At 42.0% G+C, this 17,550-nt stretch overlaps 3 protein-coding genes across 5 annotated transcripts; 2 read left to right on the top strand and 1 right to left on the bottom strand.

The window, feature by feature from the left end:
* Positions 1–313: 313 nt before the first annotated feature.
* LOC133899806 (dihydroxy-acid dehydratase, chloroplastic-like) lies at positions 314–5,111 on the bottom strand. Of its 2 annotated transcripts, none has more exons than XM_062340871.1 (14): positions 4,454–5,111; positions 3,820–3,891; positions 3,455–3,502; positions 3,190–3,344; positions 2,861–3,055; positions 2,678–2,789; positions 2,355–2,424; positions 2,212–2,270; positions 1,951–2,074; positions 1,799–1,868; positions 1,515–1,626; positions 934–1,014; positions 652–810; positions 314–558 (listed from the first exon to the last, which is right to left on the bottom strand). In XM_062340871.1, the coding sequence occupies exons 1-14, from the start codon at positions 4,937–4,939 to the stop codon at positions 508–510; spliced, it is 1,794 nt and encodes a 597-aa protein (XP_062196855.1). In that variant the 5' UTR covers positions 4,940–5,111; the 3' UTR covers positions 314–507. The 2 variants fall into 2 exon arrangements, with proteins under 2 accessions (XP_062196855.1, XP_062196856.1); XM_062340872.1 differs by having other exon boundaries at positions 1,515–1,616; positions 1,798–1,868; positions 4,454–5,110.
* A 3,908-nt stretch (positions 5,112–9,019) lies between these two features.
* LOC133899805 (signal peptide peptidase-like 1) lies at positions 9,020–12,324 on the top strand. Of its 2 annotated transcripts, XM_062340870.1 has the most exons (5): positions 9,020–9,210; positions 9,407–9,469; positions 9,827–10,687; positions 11,631–11,831; positions 12,013–12,324. In XM_062340870.1, the coding sequence occupies exons 3-5, from the start codon at positions 9,890–9,892 to the stop codon at positions 12,127–12,129; spliced, it is 1,116 nt and encodes a 371-aa protein (XP_062196854.1). In that variant the 5' UTR covers positions 9,020–9,210; positions 9,407–9,469; positions 9,827–9,889; the 3' UTR covers positions 12,130–12,324. The 2 variants fall into 2 exon arrangements, with proteins under 2 accessions (XP_062196854.1, XP_062196853.1); XM_062340869.1 differs by lacking the exon at positions 9,407–9,469.
* Positions 12,325–14,119: 1,795 nt separating this feature from the next.
* Positions 14,120–16,624, top strand: LOC133899627 (peptidyl-prolyl cis-trans isomerase CYP18-2-like). Its single transcript, XM_062340650.1, has 6 exons — positions 14,120–14,293; positions 14,379–14,474; positions 14,584–14,645; positions 15,000–15,133; positions 15,768–15,852; positions 16,286–16,624. The coding sequence occupies exons 1-6, from the start codon at positions 14,222–14,224 to the stop codon at positions 16,329–16,331; spliced, it is 495 nt and encodes a 164-aa protein (XP_062196634.1). The 5' UTR covers positions 14,120–14,221; the 3' UTR covers positions 16,332–16,624.
* Positions 16,625–17,550: the final 926 nt, after the last annotated feature.

Genomic DNA, 17,550 nt, shown 5'->3' with positions numbered 1-17,550 from the left:
ACAACTTTGCATAATTATTTCTCCAGTAATGCAGGTGGCAGAAACCATCAAGCTGGCAAAAGCACAACTCAGGTGGCAGTACTGATCTTATACTTATTCCAGTTGGACAAGAAAATTTTAGCCGCTTCTGAAGGCAAGAAATACAAGATAGCCTCAGCCCTCGGCCGAGATTTCAGAACACCAGATGCTCAAGATGTTTTCCAGTAGCCGATCAAAGAACAATCCACATGATTGCCCATGTGTTCAAAGCAGTACAGGCAAACTAGGAAAGAGGAACCAAAAGAGAAGTGAAGCTAAATTGCCCGCTAGCTCCTACAGACCAATAACACTCGAGTATTCAGCAGTTTCCTTGACATTGCTAAGCTCTTAGGAAGCTGACATTTTATTGTTAGCTACCACACTCAAGCCGCACTACCATGAATCACTCTCACAAGAAAAATTGCTCCTGACAAATCAGCTTTTGATTGGCAGCACATGATGTGCACAACCAGACACAACGGATTACCCCTACTCATCGGTGACACATCCTCTTGACGCTGGAGCCACAAGCTTTATGTACTACAAGAATAGATGGAAAAGAATTAATATGATGCGTAGAGCCAATGAGTAATCTTATATGAACAGGACTTTTTAATGTTTGCGCTAATCTACCTTCCAAAGGGCTCCACGGTTGACCTTGTATGATGGCGCACTCCATTTCTTCCGTCTTTCAACCAGCTGCTCTTCCGACAGATCAACATCGATTACTCTCTTAACAACATCAATGGTGACTGTATCACCATTCTGGACAAGACCAATCGGACCACCTTCCTGTAAAATAGCTCATTTATGAATAATACGAACCTTCTGTTGTTAATTTTTCTTATATTGAACTGTGGTGACGAAAAAAACTGGAAGTGCCATGGAAGAGAAACTAGTAGCAAAATACAGTACCTGTGCTTCAGGACATATGTGTCCAACAACAAATCCATGTGACCCTCCAGAAAATCTACCATCGGTCAGTAGGGCACACTCCTGTGTAATAAAATTACACAAAAGTTAAAAGGTGGTCGACGTTCGACTGTCATGAAAAACAACTAATCTGAAGGAAGCAAAATACAAGTCTGGCATGCATGCTGCTAGGCACCAAAGATACAAAAGTTACACAAATAACCAGAAAGTTCAAATACAAAGAACAGGTCAAGTTGATATTTTTAAGAGCAAAGGAAATCTGATCCCTGTGTTGCGTTTAAGAGCATCGAAGGATTTTTGTTGCTTTGAAATTTCAACAATTTCTACACCTGTGCAGAAGAACATCAGAATTATGTAGCATATGACACGAGGAAGATGCTGTATTGCTGTCTTAATGTATGTGTCACATTACAAAACACTTCTACAGTATTCATAAATGTGTGGCACTAAAGGGCAAGTGATAAATATGGCAGCGACCTTGTTTTACTGTATTACATCTAAGAGCAAATAAAAACTAAAGTATATAATAGCTGACAAATGCCAAGCTGTGAGCTAAGTAGTACCTTTCCAAGACCAGCACCCATTATTGCGCTTGTTGGAGTCAGCATTTCAGGCATCCCTGGCCCGCCTTTTGGTCCTTCTCCTCGGATCACTACTACTTTTCCCTGCCGTAACCATCATGGCAATAAAGCAATTCGTCATAAGAACACAAGCCTTGCCCTAGGGAACTAGGTATATTCCATTAGCAATGAGCAGAAAAAGGCAATTGTGATCCTGTGCTCCTCAAAAGAGGATAGCAACAGTGACAACACCACGTGCTGAAATTACTTGTATCGCCCACATTACCTTGAAATTCGCTGGGTTTTCTGAGATAGCTGTAATCATGGATTCTTCACCCTCAAAAACTAATGCAGGACCTGGCATTTGACCATTAACAGTTAAATTCCGCACATAATATGGATGCTTCCAATGATTGAAGGTGGAAGCAACAAAATTCACCTGAGAAAAACAGTCCCTCTTTGCCAGTTATTTTTGCTACAGAGCCTTCTGGTGCAAGATTGCCATAAAGTATTTGTATATGCCCAGTTGATTTGATAGGATTGTCCAGCGGTCGAATAATTTGCTGCGTGTCCAAATATAAATGTTACCATTCAAGGAGTTAGATGACAAGGCTAAATATGTAGAGGGCGGGATATGTTTAACTTATTCCATTATCTCGAAAATGATAATAAGGCTGAAGAACTCAGAATTGAGCTTTACCTGCCCTTCAGAGAGAGGAGGGAAGATTTTAGCATTTTCAGCTAGAGTTTTCCCAGTGACTGACGGGGAGAAAAGAAAGACTGTTATTAACCAAAAAATGGAGCTCCTATGTTAAAAGATAAACGGTTATTAACTGTACTTACCAGTCATGCAATCCCCATCAAGAAGACCTTGCTCCAGAAGATAATGAATTACCGCAGGTGTCCCACCAATCTGTAAAGTGTTCCTTATTATTAAACTCATTTCATTAATTAATTTTAGTCTATGGGTTCTCACTTTGTTGGTTTAAGCCCTTAAATTTTCTTAGAGCTTCACACAAGCAGATCACTTAAATGTGTAAGCCCATGAAAAATATAACATTATGTAACACTAGTGAATAGAAAAGCTAAAAAACAGAAACTTAAGCTGGATTGAACTTGTGCCCGAAACTGAACAAAAATAAATCATTTTAGCATTAAGCATTTACCATGTGCAGATCCTCCATGACATATTTGCCACTGGGCTTAAGGTCCGCAAGGAAAGGAACTTGGTTACTGACCTTCTGGAAATCATCAAGAGTCAAATGCAAACCTACAGAGCTGAAAGAAGGCAATCAATGAGCATTTGTCTACCTATGCAATTAAGTGTATACAATAAGATGATGACTCACCGAGCAATAGCAATCAAATGCAGCACAGCATTCGTTGACCCACCAAGTGCCATGACAATAACCATTGCATTCCGCAATGACTTCTCAGTGATAATGTCCCTAGGCTTCAAATCCATCTTTAGCAATTCTAAAAGATACTTCCCAGCAAGACGGCATTCCTCTAGTTTTAGTGGGTCTTCGGCAGGGGTCGAAGAACTTTGGTACATAAAAAACAGCAAGATTGATTAAAAAAACTGTCAAACTACATAGTCCAAGCATATTGATGTAAAAGAAAACCATCTTTGTTGCTTACTGATAAACAAGGAAAAAAATCAAGATATCATGTGAACCTGTATGGAAGGCTCATGCCCATAGTCTCAATAGCAGATGCCATAGTATTTGCTGTGTACATACCACCACATGCACCTGCACCTGGACATGAATTGCGAAGCACGTTCTTTCTTTGCTCATCGGTGATTGATCCACTGACAAATTCTCCATAGCACTGCATAAAACATCAAAATAAAACTAAGAATATGCTGCAGAGTGTACATTGTTGAATAAGTACTTGTATATAAGACGGGTTGTTGAACAGAACAAAGGTGACAGACATACCTGGAAAGCAGATACTATGTCATAAGAATCGCCTTGAAAGTGACCAGGCTGCATCAAACAAATCGGTCAGAAAGTTGTCGGTAAGACAGTTCAGAAACCCATATATTAAGGGGTTCCATAACTGGTTAAGGACTCCAAAACACACATGGTCCCAACTACATTAACCTAGACTTCTAGCATAAATAACTCCACATGTAACTAGCAGTAACTAATTTATCCTTGCGCATAGCACCAATTTTATGTCCTAGAAAGCTGTTTGTTCCATCATAATTGTCATTCATATATTCAAACCAATCAAACATTCTGTTGAACAATAGAACATTTTTTAATTACACAAATACAGCAAGAGAGCAGGGGATAATTACCTTAATAGTTCCGCCATATATCATGATACTAGGTCGATTTAGCCGTCCCATTGCCATTATTGTACCTGGCATCTGCAATGCAAAGGAACGTTACATCCAGTTACAGTTAAGATCTCAATGTGCATAATTATTCTAGGACTCATGTTGTGCAAACTAGAAAGCTCAACCCCCTCCTAGTTCCTAAGATTGCACTGAAAAGACGTGTCCAATCACCTCAGCAAGCCTTCAAACAACAGACAGGGTACAAATTTATTAACCAAATACATAGGGAAGCTCGTACTTTTTTTCAGCAAATACTGCATTTTTGTTGCATCCGGGAATCATTACTGAGATGGTTATGCAGTTGTGCAGAGGAGAAGAAAGCTCCAGTTTTTCTTGCTGATTTTTCTTCCCCTTTCTAGCACACCAACCCTTAGTCGGCCCTATCTCCGGCACAAAAGTTAGCACTAATCAAAATCAAAATGTAACGGTGATGAAAGCACTTCGGAGTATCAGTGCAGCGATGATGAAAGTTGCAAGCTTTATCTCTACTTCTACAGTCCTACTGAACTAACTGAAGCGCGAACACATCTAAGAACACTTAAAATTCCTCATCTCCGGCGCAATAGTGCAATCCTAGCCGAATGGGACTCACGTTCTTGTCGCACCCAGGGATGGAGATGTTTGCGTCATAGTGCTGCGCGCCCATGACGGTCTCGATGCTGTCGGCGATGAGGTCGCGTGACTGGAGGCTGTAGCACATGCCCCGTGTGCCCATGGAGATGGCGTCGCTGACCCCGACGGTGTTGAATCGGAACCCCACCATTCCCGCATCGCGGACTCCGTCGCGTACGGCCTCGGCGAGGCGGAGCAGGTGCATGTTGCAGGTGTTTCCCTCGTACCAGACGGAGGAGACGCCGACCTGCGGCTTGCGGAGGTCGGCGTCGGTGAGGCCGACGCCGTAGAGCACGGCCTGCGACGCGCCCTGCGACTTGGGCTCGGTGATGCGGGCGCTGTACTTGTTGAGCTTGGGCTCGTCGGAAACCGCGGTGGCGCGGACGCGCTGGAGGCGGCATCGGCGGCGGCCAGAGGCGGGGCCGGCAACCGGGAGGGAGGGGAAGGTGAGCGCCAGGGACTGCATAGCGGCCTCGGCGGCAAGGTTTGGAGTGAGGTTTAGGGTTTTCGGGTGGGGAAGAGGGAGAACTAAGAAGCGATGGGGTGGATGGATAGGGACAAGTGGAGGCGTGCGGCGGCGGGCGGCGGGAGGAAGCCGACGAGCCAGCACAACCGGGTTAGGGTGTCTTTTGCCTCGGCTGGATTATAGTATTCACTGTGGTAAATTTTAGTAAATTGCAGAGAAAACCAACTTTTCATCTTCCTCTTTTTATGTTTTTTTCCTTTTCTTTTTCCTTTTGCTCCATGGGCATATTGATTTCACAATCCATACCTAGATACCAGTCAATATTCTACTTACAAATTACAATGGTACCACTTTATGGTTGTGACTAGTAAAATTTATCAGTCTCACAGTATACATGGCTTGATAAGGACGTCTATACGCGTTATAGCTATCTTCAAGTTATAGCATACTATCTCATTGCCATATCATCTAAAATATAACACAAAAGACTACTATAATCCAGCTCGAGCACACTCTCCAAAATAATGTGGACCACTATAGCTTACTAATGTGACCATTGTTGTAGACGCTCTAATTAGGGTAAATTTTGGTGCTAGGTTTTATAAAATCATTGCAAAAACTTAGAGTCATGTGTGTCAGGCTAAGAAAGATAGAGTTTGTCTATAAATATATATGATCTTTTAAAGTATTGATATGTTTTCATTAGAAATTGTCATGCATCTTGGAATCAAATAGACCTATTCTCCATTGAAGACTCAAGTGATCGGGTTCAACGTTTGTCCTTGGACACTGTATGTTGTAGTTTTGTTTTGGTTTTGCGCATGGGTTCTATACTCGTATGCTTTGGTTTTGCAGGGTGCGGTCGAGCCCGCCAGGGTTTGATCCCCCGGTGTCACACTCCCCTCTATTGGCCTCCAGTGAAGGTCCCGAGTAAAAAAAGGACTGGTGTTAAAAAAAAGATACAATAAATTTTGTTCATTGGACTATTTTAGATGAGGTCTAGGTCTAATGTTACTGTGGTAGGCTGAATGATGTAAAAATACCAAAATCATTTAGCTCCCTCCTATGAGGAAGCATAGAAGTCTGGTATCTCAATTGCGGCCTTAAATGTGTGCCTTTTTTATTTACTCCAGTATTATTTACTACAATATCGAAGTAAGTGAATTAGGTCATGCGTGAGGAATTTACTGGAAATGAAAGGCATGTAAGGAGCCAATGTACATGCTAAACACGGTTAAAAGAATACAAGTACTAGGTACATGACTTCTCAATAGTCTCAAATCTTAACACTCCACTATAAACCTCTATAAGTATGAGTTGATTCGTGCGTCACCCTACCTCTCCTTCCCAACATCCACCTAATAAAAAACAGATAAAAACCCCACAAAATTGTACCCGTCCTCCTTCTCCAACCACCCGGAAAAAACCCACAACCCCCTCCCCCTCCTTCTCCAACCACCCGCCCCCATCCTCCACGCCCCAAGTGTTATCCATTTGCCTCTCTCACCAAACGCTGCATCTCTTCCCTCCTAGCCCCCATGCACGCACGTTGACGAGGCTAGCAGTCGTGCAGGCTGCAGAGTCAGGCCTTCCAATAGGAGGTCGGGGAGGAGGATGCGGTGGCTAGCCGTATTCTCTCCTTGCACAGGCTCCCACCTGAGCCCAACACCATCGAATCACGCTGTAGATCTTGAGACATCTTTTGGCTCCAAACCATTACGCTAGAACCGTAACCCATGGACAGTCGTGTTAAGATCTGGCCTATGAGCTCCTCGTCCTATGTGACATCGCATCTCCCTCCCCATATTTTTACCCTCCTGGCACCGCGGTTACTCATTCTTCACGGTGATTGAATCAAAGCTATGGTACAAATTTTTCCCTCCGAGCGAATTGCATATTCTTGGTTCTGCTCTTCAAGCTTTAGGGCGTGCTTCTTTGTTGTATGAATCTCTTCCCGACGGTGGACAATGAATGCTTGTTTATTGCCGCTTTTGATAATAGCCATTGGATTTTTGTCGAACCACTCATGGCAGCTACCTCTTTCTAAGACCTTTTAAGTTAGTAGAACGCCTTTGTTCTTTTTTTATATATCATTGTAAGAATAATAACAATTTTGGTGGCACCACTGATGGCAAGTAGCTGCGGAGTGGAAGCAGTGTTGCATATTTGGTGCATCTGGTTCTAGAAGCTGCCACATGATTTTAAGTTCATGAATCATATAAACATCACAAAGTGGGAAGCACATGCATTCTCATTTTATTTGCTTCACGATTTTATTTTTCATTCTGGTTGAGAACATCTTGTGATATCAACAGGTTTACTGAGTAGCCTATTATTTTTTATCTGGGACAACAAGGAAGATACCTTTTATCATCAAGGATGACGTCTAACAGGTGATTATTGTTTGTCAAATGACTGCTATTTTTAACCTTTGATTGAACTATTCAAACTTCATTTATACTGCTAAACGTCGTAGTTTACAGCTTCAATTAATATGCCGGTCTTACAAAAATTTCATCTAGAATTCATCAACATTTCCGAGGTGTGCATCCCTTTAATCACAGTTAGCATGTATTTCTTTGTTACGGAGTTACTACAATTTGGGCACTTCTTAGTCACAATCACTAGCACGCTAATTTGATATTGACCGTTCGTGTTGTCTATACTTGCACAATTAGCTGAGATGTTGTATAGATGAATTTTACCCGTTTCAGAAGCTGATTCTCAACATCTTCTTTTGACAGGCTGAATGTACGTATGCCTAATAGTACTTCTCAATATTTAGCTTCCATTTCTAGCTCTTGTTACAATTTTAGGACAGTGATGTTTTATTAATTCATCGAGATTTCTGTTAATTATGGTACTCATATGTATCACCAGGTGAGGAATGCTGTAGATCCATTTACCGGCAGTGGCGGAGCCAAGTTATAGAGTATGAATGTGCGTACACCCCTCCGATCTAAAAACACTGCTAATAATAGTTAGCATAAATAATAATTTATTGTTCATATGATGAACAGTCCAGGTATTTGCACCTAATTTGGTTGCTAGTTTCACCCCTGTTCACGGGTGTCAAGCAACTAACACACTCGCATGAATCCAGTCCAGGTATTTGCATGGCACCGGTGCCATAGTAGGATGAGAGCATCCACGATGCATAGTTTCTCTTTTCTAAAAAGGAATGAAGGAAGGACCTACCAAAATATATCAGAATATTCTTTTTTTTTTATAAAATGTAGGACCAAAATATCTACTTATGAGAAGGCGTGTGCAGACGGGGGATCGAACCCGCACCGACCAGCTCTACTCTAACGAGCTGACCGCTGCGCTACCGCACATGATATAATTTTTTTTATAGGGATCTCCGGTGATACCCTATTTACCGCCTAACCTATATAAATAGACTCAGATGATTCACATATTATTTTTAATAATAATTATCACTTTTTAACAGGGACAATTGAATAATTATCAAAAATATCATAGTAAATCACAACCTTTTTAGACTTGCGTTCCAGCTGTCCTCCAGCTCCAGCACCTCACCGGCAGCCGGTTTGTCATACCGGCTCTCACCCCGACGGATCCGGATCCCTAACTTCAGGTATGAAGTCATGAGGGAACAGTAAATTATGAGTAGGTGAACAGTTCCCTGACGCTGGTTACTGTAGCAAAAGTAATGCAGTAACGGTTCTGTTAATTTACTGTATCGATTTTATTGTTCCCATTACGCTGTAGCAGTACATCTAATCCATTCATCTAGGATTCAACGGTTCACGGAGATTTAAAGTCACCTAACTTCACCCGTCGATGAAGTCAAAGGATCCAATTCCCACCCGACGGAAGCAGATCATCTGACTTTAAGTCACCTAACTTCACTCATATGTGAAGTCAGTGACTTTAAGTGGATCTGAGCTATTGGATCACAGATGAACGATTCAGATTTAGTACTATAGTATTCGGTAAACAGTAAAAGCGTACAGTATTGTGAACAGTGCCTGTTTTAAGTAGCTAACTGCAAAATAGTATTCATCCAGACTCAGTTTACTGTGTAAACTCTGACTTCATGTTGCTCATGTTAGAGGATGTCTATCCCACCCCGACACCCAGCCCTCCGGTCCATGGTCAACACGGACTGATCCTCCTTGCCTGACCGCGCCGCCGAAATCACTCTGCAGCATGCGCGCCTAATTCCACCCAAGTCTTCTCTCCCAGGCCTAACCCTCCCACTCCCCCCTCCTCTTCCGGGCTTGGATTGATTTCTTCTTTCCTCGGTAAGGAACCCCTTAACCTACCTTGCTTGGATGGACGGATTCCCCTGTTCTAACAGTTAGCTTTGTTCCGAGGGATCTTCCCTTTTCTTTACCTGAGACCGTGGGCAATCGAATCCGGACTTTTCCTTCTCTCCACTCTGTTAGTCTAGGATTTGATTGCGGTGTTGTGGAGTACTCATCTACTGTATTCCGTTAGGTTCTTCTTCCTCAGCTTGCGCAAGATCCGTTTCAGCTGGCTGCTTCCCTTGGACTACCCATGGTGCGGGTGCATCCGCCCACGTTCAAGCACACAAATTCTGTTCTATTAGGGTGTTTTACCCTAAGCAAGTATTAGTAATAACTGCTTATTTTCCAGAAAAAAAAATCGATTGAACCACCATGCCTCTTCTAAATCCGCCCTGGAAGAGAGCTAAGTTTTCAACAAAGTTGGTATCTTTGTTGCAAAAACTTCGCTTTTTCTTTCAAATTTCTCTTTTTGAAGTGTTCTGTTAAGGGTGGTAACCTGTGCAACACGACACAAGATCATATCAAGAAAAGAATTGGAAGAACAAATCCTGCCTTGTATGTTTTAGCTACCCTTGGTGCTTACTGTTGTTTTACATTTTGGGCATAATAGGTACAGAAAATTGGTCGAGTCAGAGCATAAAATAAGAGTGGAGTGCGGTTAATTTGCCACAGGATGGAATCCCTGTGGAAGCTGACCTACTTGCTTGAGCCGGCATCACTTGCTCTCATAGCAACTGCCGTTTCTGTGGCCTATGCATCAGCATCGCGTGCTCTGGACTACGGCAAGGAGATGGAGAGGAACTTAGATTTTTCAGAGGCCTCCATCACATTGGATTGGTCACAAGCCTTGACGATTCCTCTTGCAAGCTCATGCAGTTTGTTGCTGATGTTCTATTTGTTCTCATCTGTTTCTGATCTCATGACAGCCTTTACTACTGTGGCCTCAGCGATGGCACTCTTCTTCTGTCTGTCTCCGTACATCACCTACCTCAAGTCACAATACAATTTAATGGATCCTTTTGTGTCGAGGTGCTGCTCAAAGTCATTTACCCGGTTGCAAGGCTTGCTGATGCTGTTCTGCATAGTCACGGTGTTAGCCTGGTTGGTGTCAGGGCATTGGTTGCTAAATAATCTACTGGGGATTTCCATATGCATTGCATTTGTCAGTCATGTGAGGCTTCCCAACATAAAGATTTCTGCGCTGCTTCTTGTCTGCTTGTTTGTGTACGATATTTTCTGGGTGTTCTTCTCAGAGAGGTTCTTTGGAGCAAATGTCATGGTCTCTGTTGCCACTCAGAAGGCATCTAATCCTGTTCATACAGTAGCAAATAAGCTCAGTCTGCCTGGGTTGCAGTTGATTGCAAAGAAGTTGGAGCTTCCGGTCAAGCTTGTCTTCCCCAGGAATTTGTTGGGTGGGATTGTTCCAGGAAGCAGTCCTGGTGACTACATGATGCTTGGCCTTGGAGACATGGTAAGTTACTTGCATTGCAATTTTGTTTTCGCAAGACTTTGATGTTAATAATTCTAATGTGATCCTTAAACACGCTATAGAATAAGTAGTCTTGGATCCTACTTTCCGTACCACAAAACTTATGCTGAACTACACACTATATATCTGTTCTGTTCCAGGATAAGTTTATCGCCAATTGACATGTCGACTTTTTATCAACCTAGTAAACATTGTTTACGCTAGATGGAGCTGACATTAGAGATAAGATGGCAACGGCTGAATTTTCACTTAAAGAATTTATAGGCTAGGCTATATCAATGCAAGAATTTGTTCACTGTGAACTTGAGTTTCGGTAACTTTCCATTCAGTTTCTGTCAGTTTGTGGTAAATAGTTTATCAAGGCAGCAAGCCACGCACGGGAACACAGCACACTCCCCAATCAGCTTGATAAACAAATAAGTTTTGGTGTACAAGATTGCACTAGAGTACGGTACTCTGCACAAATTCTATAGTTAACTGGGCAGATCTGCTTCAAACGTAAATATTTGCTTGTTCTACTCTAAAGCTCACAATTCAGAGATAGAAGCAGACCGAGTAGTAGGTGTGGATTGTGATGTTACAATTAGAAAAAAAAAGGATGTCTGACCTTACAAGTTTTGAAGCCTTAAAATGCCTCCTCATAGCTACATTCATGTAGATTTCATCATTGTGTAGTTAGTGTATTTAGGCAGCATATCTGCTGCCGATTATTTATTCCTTGTGTATTCACCATGAAGTATTTTTCAGATAAAATAGTGACTAATAGTCTCCAAGATACATGCTGCGGTCACATCGCATCAAATTGAACCTCTCTCTGATTGTTGCATTATTCATCAGCTTTGCCTGTACTTTTAAGTAACCCCTATCCTTACTCATGATTCATGATTATAATCAGTTGTATACATGTTTGCTGTGATGTCTGTAGGCCATTCCAGGGATGCTTCTAGCTCTTGTGCTCTTTTTTGATAACCGGAAGCACAAGGATGTGAATGTTCCATCAGACGTGTCTCCATCAAAACGGCGGAATTATGTGTGGTATGCCCTAATAGGGTATGGTATTGGCTTGGTAGCTGCACTGGCTGCTGGGATCTTGTCTCAGTCTCCCCAGCCCGCCTTACTGTACCTGGTAGGTGTTGCCTGGTTACACGATCAGGTTTCAGACATCATTACCATTTTGCCCTACCAAGTCATGTTTTTCTGACTTGTTCAGAACGCATTGCCTAGCGTAGCACGGCTGAGTTTTCAAGCTACTGTGCCACGCTTACAGCACGCATGATCTTCTTTCTGACAGAGTTTGTGACTCTCAGGTACCATCGACGCTGGGACCTGTCATGTACTTGTCATGGTTAAGGAACGAGCTGTGGGAGCTCTGGGAAGGCTTTGGGCCGATTATAAACGAGAAAGCTCGCTTGTTGGAGGTCTGAGATCCAACAGGACCATAAGAATCTCAGCCCCCTGCGATGTAATCTAATTAAAAATTACAACTCCTCATACTGAAGGAGAATATTTATAAGATAGGATGGTCTAGTAATGTTAGCTTTTACCCTGTTATCCTCGCAAGAGGAAACAGATGTATCACTTAACTCCCAGTAATTGAAAGGTTCAATGCATTTCTTAAACCCTCCGATTCATCATGCTGGGCTGCTTGAATGATGGGGAAGTGCAATGGCTGGTGCCACAAGTGATGAAGTGGCATAGTGTAGCTGTTTTAATTGGCAAGATGATGACGATGATGTGATGCCGTATAAAATAACTAATTAATACCTTGGGTTGTTCCTTGCTAGGCTCTCAGTGTGTACTTGTATTGTCATGTTACTAGCTAAGCTAGTTAGAATTGGTGTTTGGTCGAATTAAAATAACAACGATGGGTTTTCCACAGCATTTGCTGAAGAGTTGATGGCAAGCATTTGCAGAGAAGTAATTAACAACACTGCCGTGTTTTTTTTTTTTTGAAATATGAGAGCAGAACCTGTATAGCCTGTACAGGAGGGGGAAAAGGTGATTGATATGAAAATAGAGTTAGTATATCCCGTAAAAGAACAGAAGAAGAGATGGAGAACGTCTGAGCAAGGATTCTCAACAGTTTTGAGTTGTTCCTGCTGACGCTAGAAACGGGTAGCCTCGGTCAATCAGGTGGACTTGGCTGTGCACGCTGGTGGTCAGGCTCAATCTGCTCCAGTTTGTTGCACAACACCGAGAACGAGCTGGATGGATATGATTTCTGTGTTGTCGGCTAAGCCACATTACCTGAAAACTTTTGGTGCTCTTCCCTTCTGACATGAGCATCGATCCACTCTTCATATTCTCAGTGGATTCAGAGACAGCAACTAGCAGTGGGCCGAGAACCAGCGGCAGAACTACCAACTTGGTCGACCAGCAAGCAAGATACAAAGTTCAGGTATAACTTTGCTCTGAATTCTGAACATTGATGAAACTGAAGAACATTGGTTGTTATTAGGTGTACCGAAGCGGATGGTCAGCGATCTTCGTATCGCTGGAGAACCAGGGGATGTTGAGGCTGAGGTCTGCGACCTGGGATTATCGATACTTCGTCGAGCAGCTGAACCTCAGAATATGATGGAGCAGAGCTTCTCCAAGGAGTACATCATCCCGACGAACGCCATAGTCTGTCTGTCTGTGTCAGAGCTGTCAGCCTTCCACACCAAGGAAGGACATTCAGCATACTGTATACATAGCTCCCAATGTGACGTGGTTTCAGCTTACACAATTATACAAGGAAATATGTAGCATGTCACAATTATACAAGGAAATATGCGAAAATATAACCTTTGGATCTTAACGACAGGAGTGCAATTTGTGTGTAACGCATGCTAAAAAAACTCTCAGCTGCCTCCAAGTGAAGCACGGCGACGAACACGCACGACCTTATGGCATGAACAACGCTAAGTGTTTTAAAAAAGAGAATATTAAACACCAACATAAAAATTGTAATTTTCTAGGTAAAAAAGACTACAAATACTTAAGTATAATTAATTATCCTGCTACCACTAATATAAGCGGTGATACTTAAATAAACATATTGTCTTTCACCTAAATACCTATGCTACTACAGTTGAGAAAAAAATTCCATAACACATTCTCTAAGCATATCCGGACTTATGTGTACTACCTCCGTTCTCAAATAGATGTCGTCTTAGAATATATGTAATTAAATTTTAAAAACTTTGATCCTTAATATACACAAAACTATTAGAATTTGTTATATAAAAATGATAGTAATAAATTTGTTATGAAAAATCTTCTGACATTATCTAATTTTTATCAACTTTTATCAAGAAGTATTTGTTAAAAATAATGATTAAATATGTTTGTTGAAGACGTACGGAAAGTAAAAGAATAGAGTCAGTAATATATATATAGTAGGAGGGTGTTTATGCAATTTTATCCGAAATATCTCCAAAGCCCCCTGTACTCTGTTTTCTCTTCTCGCACGGCCCCCCTCGCTTCTCCCCCTTCCTCCTCCGCGCCGCCGCCTCCCACCTCGCCGTGCCCAGGATGTGGGGCAGCGCCGACGGCGGGACGCCGGAGGTCACCCTAGAGACCTCCATGGGCGCCTTAACCGTCGAGGTAATACACCAGCCCACCCCTCTCCCCCTTCTGGTTCTTGATGCTGATGGTTCTTTGCTTGCTGGGCGCTCTATTCGATCGGCAGATGTACTACAAGCACGCGCCCAAGACCTGCCGGAACTTCGCCGAGCTAGCACGCCGCGGCTACTACGACAACGTCATCTTTCACCGCATCATCAAGGTCTCTTTTTTTTTATCCTTTCGCTTCTCAACTTCTTCTTGCTTGTGTTGTCTGATCCGAATCCAATGAGGTTACTTAATGAGTGGACGGTGTTCATGTGCCTGTTTAGGATTTCATCGTGCAAGGTGGGGATCCTACTGGAACCGGCAGAGGTGGCGAGTCCATCTACGGGTGAGCAATCTGTCCACTGCCCTTGCTTTATTCTTGAATCAACGATTACATTGTCACTGAAGTTGAATGAATGGTAGCTTACAGAAGTAATAGATGTATACCATGTATGGGTATTAAGCATTGTGTTGGGAAAGATTAGCTACTCTGTTTGCAGACCATTTCGGTAGCCATGTTACCACTATTTTGGCCTGCTGTATGTGGTCTTATTTGGGGATAAGCTAATTTGTTACACCGGTTGTAAGACTGTTTTTTCCCTAGGGCTGGTTATAAGATGAAATTGTTTGTACCATTCTTGCTCTTTAGTTGGGATCTTGGCTAAGATTGGTTCGCTTGCCGCTGTTGCTGTCTTTGCAGAGCAAAATTTGAGGATGAAATAAAGCCAGAGTTGAAGCACACTGGGGCCGGAATTCTGTCCATGGCAAACGCTGGTCCAAATACTAATGGAAGCCAGTTCTTCATAACTCTTGCACCTTGTCAGTCACTTGATGGTAAGGCTAGGCACTTTGGATCATTGCTACCACCATTGTACATCTATGCTTTTTGCTTGTCTGCTTTCTTTGAATTTTGTCGACCTTTTTCACTGGAAAGCTGAAATTCATTCCACAGGTTGATTCATCAATGGATTTTCTGATTGCCACCTGAAAACATGTCGATTAAGTAGACGTCTATTGGTGATGTGGGCACATGAGCTGTAAAACTGATATTTGAATATCTTTGTCCTTTCTAATAGAATTGATTGGAATTGAGTTAACTGGCCATATATTGCATTTGCTTATTTAATCTGAAGGACTGCGAAGACCTAAGTCACATTGGTGTTTGAAGTGCTCATTATGTACCTGTTTAAACATTGACAAATATTGGTGTTTCCTTTTTTATCATTATGTTATCATGTTGTGCCTAATGCACACAGTCCAGGGATTATAATGGCTGCATAACTGTGCTATTATTTCTTGCACCTGTCTTTGTCTGATATATTCAATCATAGGAGGTTTTGTGTCTCAATGTCAATTCTCAAAATTTGCTCACATCTGAATTTGGCATGATAGATAAAACTCATGTTGGATTTTCCATCATCTCATTATGCTTGCATTTCATACAGTTAACATGATTGTAATGTTCCAGGAAAGCATACAATTTTTGGGAGGGTATGCAGAGGAATGGAAATTGTTAAGCGCCTTGGAAGTGTGCAGACCGACAAAAATGATAGGTAATACTTCAACTATATCCTATAGTTGTACATATCACACCATATATCTTGCATCTGATTTCTCATCAAGGAAGGGTTTAATTGTATGGCAATGGCTTCACAGCGTATAGCTTATATTAGGAGTTTCTGTGCATGTAGTTGTTTTTGTATCTGTAGAATTGGAAGGGCACATGACACAATTGATTTCTTACGAAAGAAGAAGAAATGCATGTATTGTAGCCTTATAACAATTGGTTGGACTGTCAAAAGTTCCTTGGAAATGAACATAGGATGCCTTATATCATTATATGACGCGTGAATATATAGACAAACCATATTTACATGGAAATTCATGTTTCTCCATTTCGATCTAGTAGTGAAACTCTGGTATCCTTCTATTTTGGTATTTGTTCCCTGTTTACCCTTACTGAGCTTTCTACCTTGGTTGGTCCAGGCCCATCCATGAAGTGAAAATCCTGCGAGCCGTTGTCAAAGATTGAAGCACCTCAGTTCTACTTGGTGTCATGACTTCTGAACATCCGTTTAGTCTCGTAGCTGCGTTCAGGGCACTAATGTGGCTCAGTTTCTCAAAATAAATCGTCCCAGGATCATAGATCTCCTGTTTGCGTTAGTGGTCCTGTAAGAAGTACATATGATGCATTATATGACACATGCAAATCTAGCCAGTCCTGGCTTTGTATGACTGTTCTGAAGTTTTTGAACGAGTGATGTATCCTTGGTCTGTCTGGCTTGAAAATCTACCTTATCAGTATATCAGAACTTTTAAGGTGTCTGCTGGTCTTTGTAACGGTCCAAGGCAAAACGGTTTCAGCCTGTGAGATCCCCACCCCCGGCTGGTTGACTGTGAATGTTCCCAAGACCTGGAGAGGTATCTCGTTGGAGGAGTTGCTATTCATGACCATACATACTTTGTATTGCTGTTGCATACGATTTCTGCAGGGTGCATGGGTACAACTAGTTGAACTGTAAAAGCTCAGACCAGTTCACTTGCCCTTCAGGTAAATTAACTCTAGTGTTCTTTTCTGGATGTGCACCGCTCCTCAAGTCATACAATATCATACATAATGAATTCTTAGGCGCCATATGGCTTCCTCTAAATTAAGTTTTCATTCCTGTTTGAGCCTCATAGTACACTTTAGTAAATGATCTATCTATCTGTGACCATATATATTCCAGCTATTAGATGAGCTTTTTGATGATGGGTCCTAGCTCACAGTTGTCCTGCGTAGCTTCATTCCACTGGGTCCTCGGGATCAGCAAGAAACAAAGTATGATGTCAGACACAATTAACATAAAATAGCTCATCTAATAGTAGCACTACATCTTCTACTTCTACTTCTTTCGTTTGTTAGTCAATTGGTGCAAAGTAGTATAGTAAATGATACAGTAAATCAGGTTAGGACAATCCCAGAGGAAGAAAAAGAAACGGGGGGCAGTGCAGCTGAGATATAGTAAACCTATTTGACTGCAGTTTTGAAATCAATACTACCTCTTTCAATAAACTTAGGCTCCTAGCAACTCCCAAATCAGATTCCGGAGTAGAGCTACTGCCTATTGAAGCTTGAAATATGCCCCTTAATACTAGTTTGTCAGACAGCTCAACAAAACTTACAAGTAGGTAACTGAAACTATAACATACTAGTAATCTGTGTAGTTTACTCCCAGGGGATTACCCCATACCACCCTCTCCTTTTCATT

Source organism: Phragmites australis, chromosome 18 (assembly GCF_958298935.1).
Source record: "Phragmites australis chromosome 18, lpPhrAust1.1, whole genome shotgun sequence".
NCBI classification, from domain to species: Eukaryota; Viridiplantae; Streptophyta; class Magnoliopsida; order Poales; family Poaceae; genus Phragmites; species Phragmites australis.
Note: the sequence above shows the minus strand (reverse complement) of the source record. Positions and strands in the feature narration are given on the sequence as shown.

Bases quoted from the DNA above. Each gene is read 5' to 3' on its own strand.
- LOC133899805 (XM_062340869.1), top strand. From the start codon at position 9,890: ATGGAATCCCTGTGGAAGCTGACCTACTTGCTTGAGCCGGCATCACTT. The intron at 10,688-11,630 runs GTAAGTTACTTG...TGATGTCTGTAG, and splicing joins TGCTTGGCCTTGGAGACATG to GCCATTCCAGGGATGCTTCT. The intron at 11,832-12,012 runs GTAGGTGTTGCC...TGTGACTCTCAG, and splicing joins AGCCCGCCTTACTGTACCTG to GTACCATCGACGCTGGGACC.
- LOC133899806 (XM_062340871.1), bottom strand. From the start codon at position 4,939: ATGCAGTCCCTGGCGCTCACCTTCCCCTCCCTCCCGGTTGCCGGCCCC. The intron at 2,790-2,860 runs GTGAGTCATCAT...GCCTTCTTTCAG, and splicing joins CATTTGATTGCTATTGCTCG to CTCTGTAGGTTTGCATTTGA. The intron at 1,869-1,950 runs GTGAATTTTGTT...GTCAAATGCCAG, and splicing joins AGAGGGACTGTTTTTCTCAG to GTCCTGCATTAGTTTTTGAG.
- LOC133899627 (XM_062340650.1), top strand. From the start codon at position 14,222: ATGTGGGGCAGCGCCGACGGCGGGACGCCGGAGGTCACCCTAGAGACC. The intron at 14,294-14,378 runs GTAATACACCAG...TTCGATCGGCAG, and splicing joins TGGGCGCCTTAACCGTCGAG to ATGTACTACAAGCACGCGCC. The intron at 14,646-14,999 runs GTGAGCAATCTG...CTGTCTTTGCAG, and splicing joins GGTGGCGAGTCCATCTACGG to AGCAAAATTTGAGGATGAAA.